Source organism: Rhopalosiphum maidis, chromosome 4 (assembly GCF_003676215.2).
Source record: "Rhopalosiphum maidis isolate BTI-1 chromosome 4, ASM367621v3, whole genome shotgun sequence".
Classification (NCBI taxonomy): domain Eukaryota; kingdom Metazoa; phylum Arthropoda; class Insecta; order Hemiptera; family Aphididae; genus Rhopalosiphum; species Rhopalosiphum maidis.
The window spans coordinates 4,738,848-4,764,021 of NC_040880.1; the positions used below are offsets into that span (position 1 = coordinate 4,738,848).

The window sequence follows — 25,174 nt, forward strand, 5'->3', positions numbered from 1 at the left end:
TACTACTTGAAAGTGAACCAAAAATATCTCGAATATATTTCCTGTCCGCCAGCATCTAGTTTGGTGGGGACGAGCTTAATTGCCGATCTCGAATCCGAACTGCGAACAGACGTCCGGAGACGTTAGTGGGACTTCCATCGCGATATATATATATGTATAAATTATATTTTTGTAAGTACACCATCTATAGATATAACACAATACTATAACTTACTGTACTCTACATTTCGTCAATATTAATTGTTGTAAATGCGTCCGCTAAATGCTTAATAATGATGATCTACCTGTTTTTTTACTATATATATATATATATATATATATTCACAAAACATAAACATCGAGAGATTTTTCAAGGGTAGCTATACGAAAGATTACACGTTGACGTATTGGTGATTATATCGAGGGTAGGTGAAGCACGACGTCAGAAATCAACATATGCAACATTTTCCAATGAAATCGATAAAATTGTGTGCGTTCATCGGGTTAACGTCGTTCTATCTTAGAGTAATACATAACAACATAATATAATAAGTGTTTCGTGTTGGCTGCTTCAGGATAGAGAGGTTTTTCTGTTTTCGTCCACGCGTCGGAAAAGGATACCTTTCGATCGTATATACCGTGTACCATGTATAATATCCTTCGTTCAATATAGATTATAGCTATAATTTTAAACTTTTCTTGACTATTTATTCAGACCGTCAAAATCGTAAGGGACCAATCACCACAATCATTCGGTACAGAAAACCTGCAGAAAACGTTTGGACTGTTGGATACGTATTATGTATAAGATAATTTTTTCGAAGTACCCATGTGAAATACCACATTACTATCCGTCTGCTTTAGTATATCCATGTATAGCTTATTGGGCTCACGGTTAATTGAACCATTTGCCTATACTAGACTCAAAACGGCTGAACCAGATTTTCACATATACAAACACACAGCGAAAAATTCGTCAATTCAACTCACACGCCGGTTAATGGGAATATTTAAAATTTAGTTAAATAAATTAAAATATAAACATTATACATCATACATTAAAAAAAGTTAGAAAAGCGGAGCAGTGAACAAACATTTTGCGGGGGAACCGAATACAAATGAATGATATTTAACAACTTAAATTTCAATAAATACCTAATCCAAACTAAACAAGTATTTTTTATTATTTTCTGGGGGTCACTCATTTTTGTGAATATCTGGTTGTCAACCGTCAACCTCTTTAATGTATAGAATAATATTGTAAGTATCATACCTGTAGTATACCTGTTTAGTGAATTTCTAATCAATATTCAGTTATTTTATTTAAATTAAAGATCATCAATCTGTATAATACTATAATGTTCTTATACTTGTAATCAAATTTACACTAAATGAGATAAATAATTTTATATATTATTTATTTTCAATACAAAATTATCTATAGATGTTTTTTTAACGAATAAAAATAATACTATATTAGGAGTTATAGGCTATTTTTATATCTATTGATATTATAACAATGTGTCTATTTTGACATGACCATTAGTTTTAAATTTACATAAGTACTAGGTATATATAAAATGGTAAATTGAAATTTTAATAGTTAATGAAAATAATATTTGTATGATGTAAGAGAGTGTTTAATATAGTAAGTGTGCGCTCAAAAGAAGGGCTTGTAAAATAATAAAGTTCTAAATATATTGTAAATGCATGCTAAACAAGAATGTAGGGAGGACCCTCCTATGTTTTAATCTACGTTATGTCGGATGTATGTGAAGATATAATGTATCTGTTGCATTTGGAAATAAGCTATAGTAGTTTTTGGCTTAGGTGTTTAAGTGGTCTTCTATTTTTTGAATTTAAGTTTTTGTATAGGTTTGCGTTTCTTAATAGACATAATAGTCACAGCGGTGGTAAATCATTAATTATTTTAAAATAATATTTATATATATTTTATTAATAATTTTATGTGTACGTTATTAACGTAATATTGCCATTTATATGTATCATTAGGAAATACAGATGATTTTGAATATTTTAAGATAGAATTTAATGACTATAACCCGTTTGTTTGCTTTTAATCAATGACAGGTACGACACTACAGCAAACGGTATGAATTCGTTTTTATTTATTTTCGCATTGTTAGTTATTTTGCGTTATGCGTGTAGTGTAGTGTGGGAATAGTGAAGATTAAATCGTGAACATGACAGTACTTCAAGTAGAAGATGGACAAGGAAGTCTTACAGCAGTTACAGTAGTTGATGAGTCGAATTCGACCGATGTTCCGAATTTAAAAGGTGATTGGCATAACATTTTTGTATTAATATTGCTGTACACAATGCAAGGATTTGGTACCAGTTTAACCATAGGAGTGCCGATTATTTTGCAAGGCAATAAAAACGTAACTTACAAAGACCAGGTAGGTGTAAATGAAAATTAAATTTTCATGATTGTAAAATTGTTGCGTTTCCAATTAAATGCTATGCTATATTTTACATGGATATTTAATATACTCTATCGAGATACTAAAATAATGTCGTTTTGTTCCAGGCTTTAATTACTATGGCGACATGGCCATTTAGCTTAAAAATGATATGGGCACCTTTAGTTGACGCTCTCTATATACAAAAGGTAGGAAGACGAAAATCTTGGCTATTACCAGTTCAAATTTTAATGGGTAGGTGTGGTGTACTATAAAAATTATTATAATGCTAATGTAAAGCACGTCGACTATAAAAAATAGCTAGTTTAAGAAGTACTGTGAAGAGGTTAGTTACACGATGTATACTCTTATTACTCTATTTATACATTACATACATAAGTTAATAAACGAATTTTTAAAAAATTAAGAAAACAAATAAACATACAAAACCATGAATTAAAATAAAAAGAGCACAGTATACTAAAATAATATCATTGAGGTAGTATTCTGCTTTAGGATAAGTATTGTCAGGTTATCCTAAAACTATTATCTAATAAAATAATCACTATTTGCTCCATTATATTGCTCAATGTATGAATCTTGAGTAATACCAGTTCAATTTTTAATCAGTAGGTATAGCATGCCATAACAAATGTTATAATCATAATGTAAAGCAATGTCGACTATAAAAATTAGCTAGATTAAGAAGCAAAACCGTGGATTATTAAAAAATAATGAATGTAATTCTGCTTTAAGATTACCTAACGTAAAGCTAAGGGCATCATGGGAATAAGGTTACTATTTGCTCCATTACTTTATTTAGGATTAGTTATAAATTATGAACTATGTAAGCTGAACTTTGTGTACTTGAAGTATAAAAATATTTTTGTAGGTACTCTGTGCTTTTTATAAGACTCATCCATAATGCTACGGGAAGCTTTTACCTACGAGAGTGTTATTCAAATTTTAGAAATTAAAAAATAAATCTTTCTGCGGTATTAGTCATTATATTTTTCTATTTTTATCAACAATATGATTTATGATAATAGTCAATAAATAGATTTAATAACAGACTTTTATAACCTTTATTTTTAAAATATATTGCATATTTGTTTTGATTGTTGAATTCTAACATAATTTTATATTATATAATTATATAATTTAATAAACTTTTATTAACTTTAATAAATACTTTAGCTTTAACTTTACATTTTTTATAATTAAAAATTTATAATCTGCTTACTACAAAACTTTAATTTGATGCTGTACACTCAATTTTTCTTTATACAAATCCTATAGTACTACTTATATCGCTCACAATTTAGTCTTTAAAACGTAGCATAATATAATTTTAAGTTCTTTTTCTATATTTAATACATTTTGCTCGTATAGTAGTACAGTTCAATGTTCATATTAAAACCATTTATGTTGGATAGGTGGGTGCTTCATTTATATGGGAATAAATATTGAAGAATGGATATCTGCAGATAGGGGAAAGCCAAATATATTAAAATTGTTTTATCCGATTTTATTCGTTCAAGCTTTGGTAGCTACACAATTCATAGTCATCGACAGTTGGGTACTAACAATGCTAAAGAAGTTTGTGTTATTGTTTCCTATTGATTTGAATGTAAAAATAAAATTGATTTTAATTCTATTATAGAAATAACGTGGGTTACGGACCAACTTGCAGTGTAATAGGTTTTCCGTTTGGTACAATGTTTGGCTCTTTTATTATGGTTGAGTTCACGTCAGAGAATTTCTGTAATAAGTATCTACGATTTACACCGGATACAGGAGGAATAACCACTTTACCAGGTAAGTAAATAAAAGTAAAACCTATCCAATATAAACTTTTAGTACCTACCTTGTTTGTTGTAAACCATATCTGAAAAATTAAATTGATAAAAATATTGTCAACCAAAATTGTTATTGTAGTTTGTAAATTTGAATGAATTCATAGACAATAAATGTAATTATTTACATAAAAAAGTTTTATTTTTAAATATAGGCTTTTATTTATATTTATAAATTCTCTAGTGTAAATACTTGAAATGGCATGTGTGGTATATATAATCACATTTTATTGTCCTATATTAATATTTATATTATATAACATTTTATTATAATTATTTGTAAAATAATTTTATACATTGATACTGATACTATTTTATGATTTACAAAACTTTCAACTCCCTTTAATAATTTCTATAGTTTCGTAAAAATACCTAATACTTCTATTAATTATTAGTAAGATTAATTTAAATTATTTTTACATTACATCATTTTTATAATTAACTTTTAATGTTTTACAGGTTTTTTTTATTCTTGTGGTTTTCTGTTTATTATAATATCAATATTTATTGGTATTTTCAAAAAAGAAAAATGTAACAGGTTAGAAGACAACCACGTGAAACTCAACATTATTCAATATTATATAGTTTTATGGAAAGTTTTAAAGCTACCTAGTATCCGGGTACTGGCGATTGCATTGTTGACAGAGGAGGTCAATATTATGAATTAACCTAATATTTTTGCTCGCATAACTCTCATGAACTTGTATGATATAGTCACGTCACCACAGCATCTATTTTTGAATGAAATTCTTATGATTCTGTTATAATTTTGAAACTAAATAAAACCATATATTATTATTTATATATAATACATTTTTAACCTACAAGAAAGGCATGAATAAAACAAACAGTGTGAATATTAGCTACCCCAGAACTATTTGTTGTTTATACCGCCGAGATAAATTGTTCTATATAATATAATTCTAAAATTATTACTTATGTAATTATTTATTTGCGTTAATATTTAGCATGTTTTGGATCGTAATGTTATGGTGAATGGAAGTTAGCAATCTGACATCTTATTAAATTTTGCTTTATGGGAAAAATGGCAATAAAATTCTTAATTACGATTGATAGAATTTTTATGAAAAAAGTTCATTTTTTTATCAATTATATAATGTATGTAAAATGTAAATTAATTAATTCATTTTAGTGAAAATTTATAAAACTGTAACATATTGTAATGAAAGTAGTTTTAAATTTCCTTTGAGCTGAAATAATGATTACCAAAAATAATCCAAATAGGACAGATTATTTTTTTTTTAAATCGTTTTTTTGTAAGTATTTGTTTTATTTATACAATTTGCCGATTTAGTGAAGTCACTATTGTAATTGAATTATAGCAGTTAACAAAAAAAAAATTATTACATGCTAAAGATACCTATCCGGACGATGACGTGCGATATTATTAAATAATTATTTGTTAACAAGAACTTTACATTAACTCAAATGGTGACTTCTCTAACTTGGTCAACTTTGTAAATAAAAAAAAAACTCATTATACAAAAAACGTTTAAAACAAATATAGTGTTTTCATATAAAAAATGTGAGTAGTATTGCGCATACGCACACCAAAAGTGTAAATAATTGGAAAATCATTAATAAATGTGTATTAAGTAACCCTTAGGCCCTCTAAAATATTTACTTCAATACAAGGGCATTCAGCTGAGATATTTAGTGATATTTTAAATCGTGACCACACCTTATATAATTTAATAAAACAATAATCATACAATCATTAATAAAATAAAAATAAAATAAAAATATATAAATAAAATTACTTTTATTGCATGTATCATTAATAATTAAAGATTGGATTTGCTTCGTCTGCCATTACTGTGTGGATTTTACAACTCATTGATGCAGGAATATAATAAAAGATAATGTTATGCTTATTAATTCATCAATGATTATAGTAAACTTCATTACACCAATTATTATATCAAAATATTCTATGGGACCTAAAACAATGAGTGTATACTTAAAAATGTCACCCATCAGGTAAATACATTTGTTTTTGTATACATCGGAAACTATAACAGAAGCCCTCGTTTCAATGTTACCTAACCACTAATTTAATATAATATTTAGCTAAAGGCTTGCGTAGTATTTTAAAATTTTATTTCATTATATTTTTTGTTTAAATTATTTTAAATATTTATTTCAGATTAATTTGGAACATTACGTTTGTTATATTTATATCTTATACAACAAGATTCATAACAATTAACGGAAATATAGGTTTTCCAATACATAGCTATGCAATTTTAGTGTTTCTTTTCATAGTAAATAGCGTAAGTTAACCATATTAACTATTATTTTATTTCAAATAAAGGTAATATTATGTTCAAATTAATAATTTTTAAAATGTATGAATGAAAAAAACCCTACTCAGACATTTTTTTAGTTTACTGCACGATAATTGTTAATATATATTTTAAATTAATATTTCCAAAAGAATAGGTATCAATGCATAATTACTTGATGTACAATTGTATTATTTATATTTTATAGATTCTAGGCATGACTATGAAATCAGCTAAATATACTTTATTCAGTCGGATAAGTGATCCTCGTTTTGGCGGTATTTACATGGGTCTATTAAATACTTTTTCAAGTTGTGGAATGTTTTCATCGACTTCACTGGCAATTTCATTGATAGATTTTTTAACATTGAAAGCATGTTTATTAAATTATAATAACAATTGTTCTACATCAAGTCCAAACAACGTAAGGCATTCATCCATAATTAATTATTAAAGAGATAACGAATATAAATAATAATAACACCATACAATTTATTTGTTATTTAATAATAAATAAATGATTCAATAAATACAATTTAATATTAACTTGTTTTTTTTCTTTACAGGCGTGTAAAACAAATAGGAGTAGTTGCTTTGTATTAGTTAACGGATATTATGTAGAATCGGTTCTGTGTATATTGTTTGGAATCGGATGGTACTATGTTTTCAGTGGTACTTTTAAAAGTGCTCAAATTAAGAGCTCTTCTCATTGGATGGTCAATGTGAAGAATAATACAGTTAAGAAAAATGAAACAACTGAAAACAATGGTTGAAAAGCCATAGTGAAACTTATTATCTTGCACATGAATAAACCTTAATAGGTCACCCAATAAATCATTTTGTTTTTAATATTTTATCTTAATATTATTATATTATATATTGATGTACTTTTATTTTATATTGAATTTTAAATAAATGATATTGAATGATTTATTATAAACAGTGGAGCAAAATTAGTACAAATAATAAAAAAAATAATGTATTTAATGTTTTCTATTGCTCATCTTCCGATTTTCACTTATGTTTATCAGAATAGGAACCTGCGTGTGGTTAGGTTAGTTCTAAGAAAATTGTGAATATATTTAGACTAGTTTTAAGCTATTTTTATTTTTTTAGACTTGTTTATAATTTTTAAATGTTGACAAACAATTTTAGGCTCATTCCAAAAAACTTAAAATTTAAATTTAATAGTTTGTGTTGTTTGAATTTCAAATATCTACAGTTGTGTTGTACATACGTATGTTTTTCAATCAATAATGTTAACATAGAAACATAATTTAAATACCTTAATCGGCTTAATTTTAGTTCTTTAGATATAGTTCTTCTATCAGGAAGCAATGCCGTGTCTGACGGTGTTAAATCAGTAATTCCAAGGATTAATTTTTGAAATTCAAGTTTTTCTATTGTTATTAATGGTTTCATTTCTTCGACTTTATAACTGAAAACTAATTATTTTATCTCAATTAAAAAATAAATTATCAAATTATATTTATAGAATATAATAGGTATCTATAGAAATACAATTTTTAATATACCTACTTATTGTTTACAGTTATAGGGTTTTTTCAGAAGTACCTACTTAGGCAATAGGTTCTGGACAATTATTTTAAGCAAGTTAATTTAAAAACGTTTAGTATTATTGTTCGTTACTATAAATATTTAAAGTATTCTTTGTATCTACAGACGAATGCTTATAAAGTTATAACTAATGTCTTACAACTTTCGAAACCAAAATACTTGGTAAAAAAAATTAAACATTTTACCAAATTTAAAGAATCTATATAACTAATATAGATAGACTATATCTTAGTCCTTAGATTATAATATAATAGAACCATAGAGACATAATATACTTTAACCATCCTAAACCAACCTAGGGTGATAATGAAAATATGGTCAGTGCGCGGGTAAAAGGGAATTAGTCAATTTTGGACATTTTTCGATTATTACGCCATCTAGTAAAAAAAAAAAATTCCGCGTAGTTTTCATGACAAAAATAAAAGTAATGTTGGATATTTCTCATCTTAAATTATTTAAATTGTTTGTGAAAAATAAAACAAGTTAGTTATGATTTGTAATGCGCGGGTAAAAGGGAATAAGTCTTATCAATAAAACATTATGTTCGTGGAACAAGTCGACCATTTCTATATTACGCAGTATTGTCGCTTGTAGCCGGGTGCGTCAAGGTTTATAGATTATAATATAATCTATAAACCTTGGGGGTGCGTAACATGTGTGATAATAATACAATCAATGTTGTTAGGAATCTAATAATAACTATATTTCTAATTTTCCATTAATTTAATAATAACTAATAATCACGATTAAAGATATACTAAAGATATATTATTATATCTTTAATCGTGGTAATAATAAGCTCAGTACAGTACGGAACTGGTGAATGTTTAATCATTATTTTGAACGATAGCTGTGTTATAAGTGTTCTGTTTAAAAAAAAAAAATTAAATTGGTTGTCAAAAATATACTTTAAAATGAATAATAAACCAGTTATTTCTAAAAGAAGTTATTTATTATTACAAAATACCACATTTCATTCTAAAAAGTCAAAATTTAATCGACAGTTAATTTTGAACCTAGTCCAAAAGTGTCTACATCAAAACAACATGAAATTAATGAAATAAGTAATTCAATACCTAAATGTTTTATAATAAAATTTAAAATAAAATTTGTAACTTGAGTAGGTACTTAGATAAGTTGGTTACTAATTTAAATTGTATTTTTTTTTTTAATAACTATTATTTCTGTAGATGATAGACTATAATTTGAGACTTATCAAAAGACAAAAGGCATAAAAAATCTGATCTTTTTAAAATCGAATATGATGTTTACTGTGAAAAATGGTTGTATCAATTAGAATCACCATCAAAACTTTCAGAAGAAATGGAAAACAACATGATATACTAAACAAATCATACCTACTAAAAGTGCATAAACCAATTAAAAATAATAGTATTGTACAAATCAGTTCCGATATGTTTAATATATGTGTTAAGCATTAAAATATAATCAAATAATTTATATTCCATAAAGATACAAATAAACATAAAATACTTACTACATATTAATAGTTATAGTAACATAAAAAATAATTATGTTTTTAATATTATGAATCATAAAGTTTTTCTACTTCTTTTAATTTAAGGATAATAATTCGTAATTCATTCTTAATTGTTAACAAATACTATAGGTTCAATACATTTTTCTTTGTATTATGTTGATGTAACATATATAATACCTACTAATTCTTATTAGTAAAAATAATAGCAACAATTTATTATTTTTAACTTCCGTGTTACAGAATCATGATGGGACTCTTTATGATGAGGATCTTGATCCAACCTATGTTCCACCTAATCATGATGTAACTAATACCAATTATTTGAACTTAGATTGTATCTATGATACTGAACAATGTCGAAAATGTTGATTTACCTACTCAGATAACACATGTTTGTCTCTATAATGATTCTTGTCCCAGCCAAAACGAAAACAGTATATTTAAACAGCCATTGTTTGTATGTTTTGCAAAAATCACCTTCTCTTATTGTCATAGAATATACATTTTTAGTACCAGGGCACACATACATGGTATAATTCTGACCATGCCCAAATTGAGAAAAAAAAAGTTTGTGATGCACCAATTTATCACCCTCATAACTGAGCACAACTCATTAGATTAACTAGTGAAACGTCACTATTTGATGTAGTAGAATTCAAAACTGAAAACATTTATGATTTTGCAAGTATCTTAAAAACATTAGTTATGGGAATACAGAAAAGATATAAAATGGTTCAAATATGAGAAAACCATACCAATGACATACAACCTACATAAAAATTCACTTGAACCAGATGATGAGTTTTGCTTCATAGATATGCTTAAGCGTGGGAGGTATAAAACAAACCTAACAGAAATTGAAGTTCCTATGTGTTATTCTAAACCAATTACCATTTTTAAAGAATAAAAAAAGATTTATTCTCTTTTTTGAAGTTTTTACAAGATTTGTACCATGATTTTTAAAAAAACTTTAATTATTCAGATAATAATGAAGATCCATTTATTCAAGAGGAAAGCAACGAACACTAAATTAAATTAAAGTTAATTTCATAATTATTATGAACAATATTTCAAACAATTTTGTTATTTTAAAAGAGTATTAATATTATTTTGTTGTTTTGTATAATTTTATATTGTTTAATAAATACCAAGGTAGGTATACAATTGTCATTATAGTTAATTTAATAAATTTTACCTCAAATATAATACCATATTTACTGAAAGGATTATGCTAAAAAGGAAATAAGTCAAATAGTATGATTGAATTATAAATTGTGTATAAGGAAATAACTATAATAAGTCATGTGTAAAAGGGTATAAGTCAGTATCATGATGTTTAAAAGGTAATAAGTCACTAATACTATAGTTATTAGAATTTTTAAAATGTTATATTATACAATAGCAAGGTACCTCATAATTTGACACTATAAGAATAATAATATTAAAACAAAATTATTGATGAAATGAGAAGTTTATCCTGTTTCCTGAAAAGGAGTGGTTTTTGACTTATTCTCTTTTATCCGCGCACCGTCCATATATTTGCCTAGTTGTTAAAATCAAATTACTATTATTTTACTGAGTATAATACAGAGTATTAAGTTGTGTATAAATATTAAATTTAGTAGATGTACAAAACAAATAGGTAGGCACTTACTTTTTGTTTTGAAATATTTGTAACGTTTGAGAATGACAATTTTTCTTGTTTATTAGTAGCATATGGAGAATCATTACAGTTCGTTAATTTGTTTGCTTTTACTTTTTATTGCAAATTTTTATGTTTTAACTTAAAATTAAAAAGTTATTTTTCAATTACCTATAATGCTATAAATATTTAAGATTCAAAAAATAAGATCAACAAAATTAATATTAACTTAGTTAAAATAACTATAAGGCTTTACTATATTAACCTGACTCAAAAAATTGCCATTTGAATATTTGATCCTTTTTGCTCATGATTAATCTTTAGGCAATAATATTGACACTGAGCACCAATATTTTTACCATCATCTTCAACCAATTTGAATAATTTTCTAATAAATTATAACACTTGTTTTGTACAGGAAATGTACATGGATAATTATATGCTTAATTAGGCGTGTCAGCAGCATCTAGTTCAGGCTCATCTTCACATAATTTTTGTTTTTTATTGACATTATTGTTAAATCGAACAACAAACTGGTCTTTGACTATTGACTGGAAATTAAATAGTTATTAGGTAACTTGGCTTGTTCTTACTTAACGACTCACGTGGAGACGTAGAATAATCACTATTCAGTATTCACTGTTGACCAAATGGCAAATAATAATTACTATTTATACTAATCAGTAATCACACTTTACCACAACAAAATAACGTTGAATTCGTTGATACTTAATAATGGCATAAATTAAGTGTAGGTGCACGTGTCTGTGTGTGTATGATTTTGAGGAGATAGTCGCATTGATAATAGGTATTTCAATTTTCAAATACCAATTTTTTTTTAAAATGCGTACAAAACAAATAATTTCGATGTTATACGCTTATACCAAAAACCAATAGACCTACCGACTACCAAAATACCAAAAAAATATATTTAATTCATCTTATTATGCTCAACTCTGATTGTATTTAATATGTATACACTTATTCAACTTTAACTACTTTATAGACATATATAATATATATATATATATATTACAAAATTATATATACATACATTATTAACATAATATTGCCATTTATATGTATAATTGAGGACAAAATTAAATTTTTTTTCTGCACTACGTTTGTTCACTTTTTACTTTTAATTGAATATAGATACGACACTGAAGCGATAGATATGAATATGATTTTAATTTTTTTCTCTTATTTTTAGTTTTGTGCATTATGTATGTAGTGTGTGTCATGTGAATAGTGAAGACTAAACCGTAAATACAATGGTATCTCATAAAGAAGATGAAAAAAAAAATCTTGCAGCAATGACTGTAGTAGTTGATGTATCGAATTCAGCCGATGTTCCGAATTCGAAAGACGATTGGCATAACATTTTTGTATTAATATTGCTGTACGCAATGCAAGGAATTGGTACCAGTTTAACCATAGGAGTGCCGATTATTTTGCAAGGAAAAAAAAACGTAACTTACAATTACCAGGTAGGTATAAATTATGTTTTAATTTTTAAAATTTTTGCGTTTCCGGATAAATACTATGCTATATTGACAATGGATGTTTAATATTTATACTCTATCGAAATAATAAATAATGTTGTTTTGTTTTGTTCCAGGCTTTACTTAACATGGCGTCATGGCCGTACTGCTTAAAAATTATATGGGCACCTTTAGTAGACGCCTTCTATATAAAAAAGATGGAAAGACGAAAATCTTCGCTAATACCAGTTAATTTTTTAATCGGTAGGTGTGGTGTACCATAATAATATGTGTACAACTCAATTTCGCCTATATACAAATTGTATTAGTATCACGTATATGACTCACAATTTGGTCTCTAAAACGTGGCATAATATATTTATGAGTTCTTTTTCTATATTTAATACATTTTGCTAGTATAGTAGTGGAGCATAATGCCCATATTTGTATGACCAAAAATATTGAAGAATGGATACCAGATAGGGAAAATCCAGATATATTAAATCGTTTTATCCGAATTATTCGTTCAAGCTTTGGTATCTACGCAATTCATAGTCATCGACAGTTCGATTCTAACAATACTAAAGAAGTTTGTGTTATTATAACCTATTTTATGAATTTAAATAAAAAAATAAAATAGATTTTAATTTTACAATAGGAATAACGTGAGTTATGGATCAACTTGCAGTTTAATAGGCTTTTACCAACAGCCCGTTGGTCGCGTATTTATGTATTGGAGAATTGTTTCGCAGTCTGCTTTAGTATATCCATATACTGCAGTGGTCGTCGCTTATTGGACTCGCAGTTAATTGACTCATTCGCCGATATTAGACTCAAAACTACTGGACCCGATTTTCACATATTATATATATGTACTAACACACGGCAAAAAATTCGTTTATTCGACTCATACACCCAGAGCATATTTTAACATACAAAGTAGGTGGCATGAGTGATGCCTAGTGAAAAAATAGTGCCATGCCACATTGTGGTTAATGAATGTGCTTTGTGCCCCAAGTCCCGGGGAACATAATTGTTGTTATTATTTCCTTATGGCTTACAGTGCCACCTAGTCAAAAATTCTTAAAATATGCTCGCACACGTCGGTTAATTAATGACGATAATATTTATATGATATAAGAGAGTGTTTAATATAGTAAAAGTGCCTTTAAAAGAAGTGCTTGTGTAATAATGAAGTTTTGAATATTGTACGTGTATGCATAACATAAAAGCTTGCGAGGACGTCCCTGTTTTAATTCACGTTGTGTTGTATCTTCACGATACATAAAATGAAGTGTATCCATCTATTGATTCTGTTGCATTTATGCATATGTAGTGAGCTATGAAAATTTTTGGCTTGGGTTTTTAAATGGTCTTCTATTTTTTGAATTTAAGTCTTCGTATAGGTTTATGTTTCTTAATATACACATAATAGTCATAGCGATTATAAGTCATTAATTATTTTTGAATAATATTTATATATTTGATTAACTATAATCATTTTATGTATTGGCACCTAATTAACGTAATATTGCCATTTATATGTATCATTGAGTAATACAGATGATTTTGAATATTTTAATATAGAATTTAAAGAGTATAACCCGTTTGTTTGCTTTTAATCCAATATAAGTATAAAACTACAGCGATCGGTATAAATATGTTTTTATAATTTTTCGTTATTGTTAGTTTGTTATGCGTGTAGTGTGTGAATAGTAAAGTATAAACAGTTAACATGACGGTACCGCAAGCAGAAGATGAACAAGAACATCTTTCAGCATTAATAGTAGTCGATGACTCGAATTTGGTTGATGTTCCGTACTTGAAAGGTGATTGTCATAACATTTTCATATTACTGTTGCTATAACTCAATGCGAGACATAACAGGTTTGGGTTTATCTACAGGAATGACGATACTCATCCAAACCAACAAACACATAACTTGTAAAGACCAAGTATTAATAATAATTTAATTTTAATAATTGTAACATTAATAATAAATATTGAATAAATATTGTCGATGAAATTGTATACTCCGTCGGAATACCAAAGACGTTTTTTTGTTCCAGGCTCTTTTTAGTATAGTTTCATGGCCATTTAGCTTGAAAATGATCTGGGAAATTATTTAAAATTTTTAAAAATAGGTATAATCATCAATAATTTGGTTAATGTTTTTTGTCGCCTTTCACAATACATCATTGTTAAAATAATATATGTCGTACGAAACTGTTAACGTATTCGCCAAGAACTGGTCGACCGATTCTCCGACTAGTTTTGTTATAAATTTTTGAAGCGGCGGAGTTCTGAAGTCGAAAAATTAGTACTCTTTTGGTTAGACCAGTAGTCCAGTAGCAGATCCTGTGGTCACTCATGGGGGGGAGGGCGAATTTTTAAAAATTAAATTACTTATTTTTAAATAACTTGTAATTTATTGGAGACTAATTATTTGCATTATTTCACCAATTAATGCTTTATATATTATTAATAATAAATAACGTAAAAAAATACGATCTAAGGGTGAAGGGGGGGGAGCGATCGCCCAATCCCCCCTCGTAACAGCCATTGGGTCAGACTATATATTGTATTAAAAGCATACAGTACTTGGACGAAATAAAAATAGTAAAAATTACCTACGCCTTTAAGTTATAGTTTATGATGGTACAGAAAGTTATAGTATACACATATGTGATTTATTTAAATTACATAATATAATATACATAATTATTAAATTATGAACATAGACTTATCTTTTAAACAAAACATAATTAATATAAGATAATATATGAACTTTTTACCAAGTCCTGTAGATATTAATGTTTATCACTTTAATATTAAATAATCGTTCTTCCCCTAATATGGGCTTATTAGTTATTATTCTGTTTGATAAAGAAATAATATGAGATTTTTGTAGATACAAATATTATAGTATTTTTCTGCAAAGAAATGATATAATGATAATGGAATTTGTTTATGTAATTACATGTTTTCAACAAATAAACAATTTTATGTTTAACTTATCTACAATAATGGCATGTACACAAAATAATCACATGTTATTCTATAAGTCGTTATATTCATTGTCATTTTTATGGATTCATTCGACGATACTCAATGTCCACATTTTAAGTAAACATCATTAGCAAATGTTTGCCATCGTCATAAATTTCTAGTTTTGAATATTTTTTGAGTATAATAAGTTAGTTCGTTTATACTACAATATAGGTACGAAAACTGCAAAGACCGGCATAACTATATTTTTATTCTTTTTCGTTGTTTTTTTAGTATATTTGAATTTTGTGTATAGTGTATGTAATGTGAAGATTACAAGATACAAGATGAACAAGTACCGCAGTTAGGAGATGAACAATAAGAAATCTCGCAACATTGACAGAATTTTGATAGATTAGATTGATGTAACGTTTTTGTAATGCTACTGCTGTTCATAATGCGATGCATCAGTTTAACCGTAATAGTGTCATTAACTCTATCAAGGTTTTGTAACTATTTCGTACCCATACTAATTTTTTTATGATTTTCAAGCAAGATCTGAATTTCGTGATTTCGCTCCAGCCAACATCCACCCTGGCTACCTTCAACCTTTTTTAACAAAACAAGAGATTTCTATTTTAAATAATACATTTAAAAATATTGGGTCGTAGTTTATGTGGTCTACTCGGTTTAATATAATAAATGAATACATCAACTATGAGTATTTATCTCATAAGACATAATTTAACACTATAATTATTATTGACAATCTACAAGTTATATAATCTAATGACGAATGCAACAATGGCATTGATGTATATTGTTTCTGTAACAACATTTTCTAGAAATTATACACAAAAGTTTATTTGCATACAATTTTTTATAACATTATTAATTTTAATCGGTGATTAAAGTTTGCAATTGTTATAATTGACAGTTATTTGACAATTTAAAAATTCATTTAAGCAGAAATACAAAAAGACAATATTATAGTTATAAACTCATCAATGAATAATTAAGTGAAAATGATTACACTTTGGTGTCTAAACCAATGAACGCATACTTAAAAATGACTTTTTAATAAAAGTAATGAAAATGACCCTGTAAGGATTTTATAACTTATGGTCATTTAACTAAGCATATATATACCTTTTTTTATTTTTCGTTTTTAAAATTATATATTTTATCTGTTTAAATTATTTTACTTATATATTTCTGATTAATTTGGAACTTCACATTTGTTTTGTTTATAAATTATATAAAAACTAATGAACATTTAGAGTTTCTCTAATATAATACTATGTAATTTTAGTATTTATATTTATAATAAATAAAGCGTGTTGACAATATTAAGTACCTACTGTGAATTTTGTTTCGCGGAAGAACATATTAATAAGTTAGAATTAGTTATAACTGAATATCGACTTTCAATACTTGCGAATGAATGAGAAAAACAGGTATTTACTAAGAATACTATTAATTTATTACAAAATTGTTAATAAATAGTTCGACCTAATATTTCACTTAAATAAAGTAGGTATAAATTCATATACTGATTTGAAATTATCTAATTCATATTTTAATACTTTATAGGTTCTATCATGGTTATATGAGTGACTAAATTTGCTTTATTCGATCGATTTTAATGACATTATTCATTCAATGCACTTTCAAATTTGGAATTATATTGTTTGAGACTGCTATTTATTTCAATGATAAATTTTTTGACATTCGAAGAATGTTCAATAAATTATAAGAGCTATATTATTCTTTATCCAATTAAAAAGAATATAAGACATTCTTATACAACCAATTAGAGAGAAATCAATTATAAGTAATAATCATGCAATATTTAATTTTTTTTATCCTAATATTTTTTATGCATTTTAAATTCAGAACAATTTATAGCAGGTTTGCAGAGAATTCAATAGAACATTTTTTCTGATAGGTTTGTTGTTTATGATACAGTAAAAAAAAAATAATTGGTGTTTTTATCTAACATTTTGGTTTTACACAGGCTAGTGATTTTTTTATTTAACTTTTAACTTACTTTGTATGATATCGTTAAATCACAATATGGCCTATTTGTCTGTTATAGAATAACAATTATTAGTTATTTAATGTATTTTTGTAGATTTTAATTTAATGATTTCTCACTATTGACATAATTTATTTATTAAGTATGCAAAAATTCATTACCTAATCAAATTGTATTTGTTTTTTTTTTTTTTCATTGCAAATGTGTAAAATAAATGGAGATTATCATATTGTAAACGATTTTTAAGTAAAATTGGCTCTACGTATATTATCTCGGTATAGTATTTTCAATTAAATATATTTAACTTATCTAAAGATCAAATAGTTTCTTATGCTTCCACTATAATGTATATAGTATAGTAAATATAAAACCTCATTTCGACTACAATAATATATTGTGTATATTATTTTAGCTTTTATAAATTTCAATAATCGATTTAAAGTTATTTTATTGACTACTATACAATGTTGTGAATTGGCCAGTATTGATGACATTGAATATTATTAAAAATAATATAAAGAAATCGATGCTATTATCTAGGACAAGTGACACTTATTCTTGTATCATGGTTCTTTCCACTACATGCTTTGAAGTTATGTATACTTTAAACCCACCAAGTCAGTTTTTTTATAAATAGTATACACGAGATTTACTATCTTACCGCTTACGTAGTTATGCGTCTAATGTCTAAAATTAAAAAATTATATTAAATTAATATTTAATATTAATTTTTATTGACATCAATTAAAAGTTGAGTTACTTTAATTATAGTTAGCTTATAATTGCTTTAAAATTCACAATAAAAAGATTGTTTTCATTTGGAAACATAAATTTATATCGAAGCATAATACTCTATAATAAAAAATGTAATTTTTCGAAAATATTGTAATTATACATACTTATAATTTTTATGAAATGCCTAGCAAATCATCCTATGATTTTTTAATTCAATCAACTTAAAATTATTTATAAAAATATAAGCATCAATACGTTGTTTCGTTATATAATTGGTATTTTGTGAGGCTACTCTACTATGACTAGCGTAAAATCTGATGGCATTGAATACAATTTTGATTGTGATGCAAGCTATCATGGATAAGATTCAAATCAAATACGATTCGTTTAGTTTTACATTCTCTTCAGTAGGCATAGTGCAGCGATACGTACAATTTCTTTTTTGTCAACTTTTCGTTTGTCTTGAATCACATGAGAGAAATAACGAAGAATTAACATCATGACTGTACCGAAACTTGGAGATGAACTACAAAAACCTGCGGTTGTTACAGATGATTCAAATTCAGTTGAAAAACCAAATTTGAAAGGAGATTGGTTGAATTTTTTCCTATTAATGTTGCTGTACACGATGCAAGGTATACCATTAGGCATTTCATCAGCAATGCCAATAATTTTGCAAAGCAACAAAAACGTGTCTTACAAAGATCAAGTAAATAAATATAATAATATTAAAAATTGCGTATCTATGCGATTGTATAATATAAATTCTTTCATTGTTTTATAGGCTTTATTCAGTTTAGTGGCGTGGCCGTTTAGCTTAAAACTGATATGGGCCCCCTTGGTAGACGCTCTCTACGTACAAAAGATGGGAAGACGAAAATCTTGGCTCGTACCGGTTCAATATGTAATGGGTGCGTATATTAATATAAATATCTCTGTGTTATGCAAATTTAATTTAATTCAAATGAATGATGAGTATCTCTTTAGATTAAGTTATTATTTGTTTATATTAGCTGCATTCGTATACAATTGTTGGTATGCGCATTTCAAGAATCTAAACATTTTAAAAACACTAATTGAATGGCATAGCAATACTTTATTTTTTAATGTGCACATATGACATGTGTAGTTGTTGATTAATTAAAACTGTTTGTGTGGAATAGGAGCATGCTTCATTTATATGGGCTACAATATCGACGAATGGTTGCCAGAAACGCGAAAACCGGACATAATGAATTTAGTATTTGTATTTTTCTTCGCAAAAATGTTGGCCGCCACTCAAGATATAGCCGTTGACGGTTGGGCATTGACAATGTTAAAAAAGTTGGTGTTATCGTTAAATTTTTTACTATTTCAAATTAGGATAATATAACAAATTTAATTTTGATATTTCACAGGAATAACGTTGGCTATGCGTCTACTTGCAATGCGACGGGTCAAGTGATGGGTATAATGATAAGCTCTGTGTTTACTGTATTGTTAACGTCGGAAGACTTTAGCAACAAGTACTTACGGACTATACCTGACGTGGGAGGAGTGTTCACTATGAAAAGTAAGCAAATTACATCCGTTTTAGTAGATCTTTATTGGATAATAAGAAATATTGATTGTAAAAATATAAAGTAATATTTACTATTTCTTAATTTGTACAGGTTTATTCTATGTGTGGGGTATTCTATTTATATTAATAACAACATTGATTGCAATTTTTAAAAAAGAAAAAGATAATAGATTAGAGGACGACCATGTAAAGCTTAACATCGTTCAAAACTATTCTTTACTATGGGATATTTTAAAACTGCCAAGTATTCAATTATTGGCAATATCGTTATTGACAGCTAAGGTAATATCTTTTTTTATTGGCTATTTTTTATCTATTTAAAGCATAAGACGCAGTTACTTACAATTTTTAATTTAAATTTTTCATTTAATCCGAGGATTTTTAAATATTCTACTCGCGGTAGTTACATAAAGAATTAAAATAACCCGTTTTTTTATGTTTTTATTTATTTAAAATTGGCATACTTACCGATATTATTATATTATATTAAACCTTGAAACTTTAAATAACTATTTTGTGATAATTGTTTAATACATTTTTTGAGATTGTTTTTGTAGGAAAATTTACAATTGTTATTCTTTTATTCATTTTAATCACTAACAATGTGCATTTTGTATGTTATTAAAGATTGGATATGCTGCGACTGATAGTGTGTCAATATTTAAACTCATGGATGCGGGAGTACCAAAAGACAATATTATGGTTATACACACAGCAATGTTTATTGTAAAAATTATTTTGCCGCTTATTATAGCAAAATATACTTCTGGTCCAAAACCGATGAACGTATTCCTAACAGCATCACCTATCAGGTAGATATACATACATTTTTACTTATCATATTTCAAGACATAACTACTCGACAGTTTAATAAATACAAATAATTTGTGTTTACTTATTAATTCTATTATGACTATAAAATACCTAAACCACAATAACTAATGATCACTAATGAGTGGATACACATTTCGACTACGATTATGTCATCTTCCAATGTTCCGTTTGATAATTGGGTCAGGTTGTGGTTAGCATCGCGTTCCGAAGGTAACAAAACCAAAATAAAAACAAGTGCCTATTCCTAGTTATTTGCTTCTGGCATAGCATTTAAATTGTATGTAGGATTATTTTTATACCTGATTTGATTATATTATACCCGACGTATAATACCTTCTTTGACGTCGGTAAAAGTCGTAAGAATAATATTATGTTTGTCCAGTAGTCAGTTGTTATTAACAAAATATACCTACTACTTATAACTGGAATGTGGCAAACAACTATGCGTATCTATCAAAATATATCATGATTTCTATGTGTACATAAATCTATAAGGTGATATTTCTATACGTTACATAATGTAATCATTACTTTACCAAAACTATATGGCCACAGTGTGTCCTACTGTGTCCTACTAAATATTATACATCGAAAGTTAATTAATATTTAGTATTGACGAAATTGTCGTGTCAACGTATTTCATTGATCCTTATATTATATTATGGCACTTGTACCAAGGTAATATACTGCATACAAATTCACATGATTACCTAAATGTTGATTCTAAAAATACATTGACACCCATTGGGGCTTCATTAATTGAAAATAAAAACATACATTTAAGTGTTGTTGTGTTTAAAATATTGATCCGAAGACACCGCAATTATTGGATTTATATAATGACTCGTTTTTATTTCAACTAATATTTATGAATAAACATAAATATTAAAATTTTTCATAAATTTTTCTTTATTTTGTGGCTTATATAATATATATCAGAAGTCATTTCTTATTTCACCATAGCTAAAAATCAAATGATATGAACTTTCCAATAGTTTTGATAAACCAACAGTAAAAATGTAATTCTATGTATAAAGATATAAATAATATGAGAAGGTATTTGTTTTTTACAACATATTGATAGTTCTTTAAAAATATTGATTTTTAATATATTTACTTTTTATTATTATTAAAATGTCTACAATTTATAGGATGTTCATATTTGTAGTAATAAATTATCATCATCATTATATTATTTTAATAGTTTCTTAACACTTAATATGAATTAAAAATGATTTAAAAAAATTAAGATTCTCAGTGAAGGGAGAAATATGTATACATTTTGTATTGTATTGATTTTACAATAATGTATTTTTTTTAAATAAAATTACAGAATCTGTGATTTCATTATGGAGCACAGACGATTTTCTTTAATCGTCAACATTGAGGATGATTTTTAGTAAAAATTTTAACCTAAATTTAAGTTTAATATTAATCACGCATAGGTGAATTCCCTGGTTTTTTTTTCTATTGCTTCCCTAACTATATTTAAATTATCTTTTATTACTATATTATAGTTCTATAGTATGAACTTTTAATTTTTCAGTCATAAGCTCTAAAAAATTATTTTAGTATTTCGATTACATAATAAATTACTCCAATTCTATTATTTATATTCAGCATTCCTAAAAAAAAATCTTCTTTATTTTCTATAATTGTACACACGATGGAATTGAACATATCATGTTGATAATTTGATACCTTTCTACAGTATTTTTAACTGTCCATCTCTTTCACATAGCGTCTAAGCATATATTTTTTCCGTCATCTTCTCTTTGGGTTTTCTCAAATATAATATGCACAAAATATTATCGTCTCTTTAACACGGATTTATGTACATGGAAATTCACCAAGTATGCCCATTTTTTATTTAATAATTCAAAATCTAATTTTTGAATTTTTCAAATGTATCTTAAGATCGTATTTTCAAATAAATGAGATTTTTGTACCACTTAGCACCGGATAAGGAAATTACCCATTATTCGCCCATTGAGTTGGAAAATTTCAACCGGCCTAAAAAATGTTAATGGAGTATTTTGCTTATTGTGACGATTTTTTTTATTATTGTTCAAAGTTCGAGGTATTCAAATATTTTTGAACACATATTACATTTGTGTATACAAATACTGAGTAGTGAATTATAAATGAAAAACTTCGTGTAAATAAATAGTGTAATACAATACTTAGCTGGTATTCATCAGTCATCCTACGAGTTCAATATATTTTGCGAAAAACGTTGACAAGATAAATATTATTGCCGAGTATGCACGATTTTTTAAACGTATTTTTCGTTCTGATAGTCATGTAATGATTAGTTACAGGATGGACTCTCCTTACGTTAAAAACCCAAGTATTAAAAAATATGGTCTGAGAATTTAGTATATTTATAATTAAAAAAAAAACAGATTTTAAAAAGGTGCATTATTAGAGAAAAAAGAGATGTTTAAATTTCAGATATTTTTTGTGTAAAATAAAAAAACGATTTAAATGATTTAAACATATATTTAAATCTCATTATTTTACTTGCATTATATTAATTATAATAATGTTAAATGCTTGTAAAAAAATAAAACATAATGACATTTATCTATAAATTATCTTCATTTTAAGTTGTTTTAAATATAATTTCAGATTACTTTGGAATATTTCATTTGTGGCGTTTATTTATTATACACCAGTAATGATAACAATGATTAATGGGATTGTTAATATTCCAATATATTACTATGTACTTTTAGTATTTATATTAGCAATACATGATGTGAGTAATAACTATTAATTAATTAATTGGTAATTCAAATTAACATAACATTAATTCAAATACTATTATTATACATTTTAATATAAATTAAAAAAAAATATTTTATTTGTATAAATAACTTTGTGATTAATTTGTATAGATTCTATCTAACGTTATGACTATAGCTATGATAGCTTTTTTCTCTCGGATAAGTGATTCTCGTTTTGGTGGTACTTACATGACATTATTGAATACACTTTCAAATTTGGGAACATCATGGTCGTCTTCAGTCGCTATTGGAATGATAGATTTCCTCACGTTTAAAGAATGTTCATTGGATCCCAAGAATAATTGTTCTTCACTAAATCTAAAAAACGTAAGAAATTTATATATTTTTTATAGTCGATAAATATAATATAATAAGTAATGACAATAATTAAGAATATTATATGTTTGTATCTATATGATAACTTTAGTTTATCGCTATAAGCTTTTAAAACGTAAACGTTTTTTAGTTATTTTTTTTAATTTATTTAGATTTAAACTTTTTAATAGTATTAAAATAAATATTTAAGACATTTTTCTTATTAAATTTATGATAACATTCTGACTTATTTTTTTTTGTTGCAATATAGGTATGCGAAAAAAATGGAGGCGACTGTAATGTCATTGTGAACGGCTATTACATAGAAACGGGTGTATGTACCATGATCGGAATCATTTGGTTTTGTATTTTCAGAATTGTCCTTAAGAACATTCAAACTAAGAATTCTTCTCATTGGTTGGTTAATATAAAAAAACCTACCAGTTAGAAAATAAAATACATAAATGTAAATACATTTTTTATTATGTTCTCCCGTAAGCCATAACGGGTGAATATTTCGAAGGTCTAAATATCTATTGTCATTTATTTATTATTTTAGTATTACATGTCAATAATTGTTATTAGATAGATTCTCTATTGAGACTTTAATTTATAATTGTATAGTAATGTTTATAATTTATTCATTATTGTTAAATGTCAAATTGTATCATACTCTTACATACCGGTAACATATCGAAACATACCTGAATAAAGTAAATCATTGCGATCTGAAGATAACTGTAAATAACAAACCTTAAAAAAATGATACCCATGAATAAAAAAGTGGTCTGATAATAAATAGAAAATTTGAAAAATAATATTTCAGTATTTATTAAATGTTAAACGATTTGTATTAAATAATAACTTGTACAACAATTTAATTATAATTATTATTTTGTATTAAAAACATAATATGTATGATTTAATCAATGAAAAATATTATATTAACAATATTAAACATATTTTTTGTTATTATAGCCATTTTAACTAAATAATAATTGTGAATGCATTTTTCCAAATATATATTTTATGAAGATTTTATTATAGGTACCTATTATAATTAGTTTTGCGGGTTTGAATTTAAATAATAGTAATATGAAATAGAAATAAATACCTAACTAAATACCTATATTATAATATATGAT

General features: G+C 26.2%; 2 protein-coding genes across 3 annotated transcripts; both read left to right on the top strand.

The window, feature by feature from the left end:
• The first annotated feature begins 2,183 nt into the window (after positions 1-2,183).
• On the top strand, positions 2,184-7,386 carry LOC113547979 (acetyl-coenzyme A transporter 1-like). Its single transcript, XM_026948588.1, has 9 exons — positions 2,184-2,399; positions 2,531-2,657; positions 3,839-4,001; positions 4,066-4,220; positions 4,784-4,812; positions 4,904-4,908; positions 6,426-6,552; positions 6,773-6,988; positions 7,131-7,386. Exons 1-9 carry the CDS (start codon positions 2,184-2,186, stop codon positions 7,335-7,337), a joined length of 1,245 nt encoding a protein of 414 aa, XP_026804389.1. The 3' UTR covers positions 7,338-7,386.
• Positions 7,387-12,703: 5,317 nt separating this feature from the next.
• On the top strand, positions 12,704-24,888 carry LOC113561118 (acetyl-coenzyme A transporter 1-like). 2 transcript variants are annotated; one of them, XM_026967346.1, is made up of 11 exons: positions 12,704-12,775; positions 12,907-13,033; positions 19,082-19,239; positions 19,315-19,441; positions 19,694-19,853; positions 19,928-20,082; positions 20,183-20,373; positions 20,719-20,903; positions 23,557-23,686; positions 23,826-24,041; positions 24,301-24,888. In XM_026967346.1, exons 2-11 carry the CDS (start codon positions 12,919-12,921, stop codon positions 24,475-24,477), a joined length of 1,614 nt encoding a protein of 537 aa, XP_026823147.1. In that variant the 5' UTR covers positions 12,704-12,775; positions 12,907-12,918; the 3' UTR covers positions 24,478-24,888. The 2 variants fall into 2 exon arrangements, with proteins under 2 accessions (XP_026823147.1, XP_026823148.1); XM_026967347.1 differs by lacking the exons at positions 12,704-12,775; positions 12,907-13,033 and adding an exon at positions 14,464-14,598 and having other exon boundaries at positions 24,301-24,477.
• The last annotated feature ends 286 nt before the right edge of the window (positions 24,889-25,174 follow it).

Coding starts and splice junctions, on each gene's coding strand:
- LOC113561118 (XM_026967346.1), top strand. CDS start 12,919: ATGGCGTCATGGCCGTACTGCTTAAAAATTATATGGGCACCTTTAGTA. Junction 13,034..19,081: donor ACCAGTTAATTTTTTAATCG/GTAGGTGTGGTG, acceptor CGGTTGTTACAG/ATGATTCAAATTCAGTTGAA. Junction 20,083..20,182: donor AGGAGTGTTCACTATGAAAA/GTAAGCAAATTA, acceptor TAATTTGTACAG/GTTTATTCTATGTGTGGGGT.
- LOC113547979 (XM_026948588.1), top strand. CDS start 2,184: ATGACAGTACTTCAAGTAGAAGATGGACAAGGAAGTCTTACAGCAGTT. Junction 2,658..3,838: donor ACCAGTTCAAATTTTAATGG/GTAGGTGTGGTG, acceptor TATGTTGGATAG/GTGGGTGCTTCATTTATATG. Junction 6,989..7,130: donor CTACATCAAGTCCAAACAAC/GTAAGGCATTCA, acceptor TTTTCTTTACAG/GCGTGTAAAACAAATAGGAG.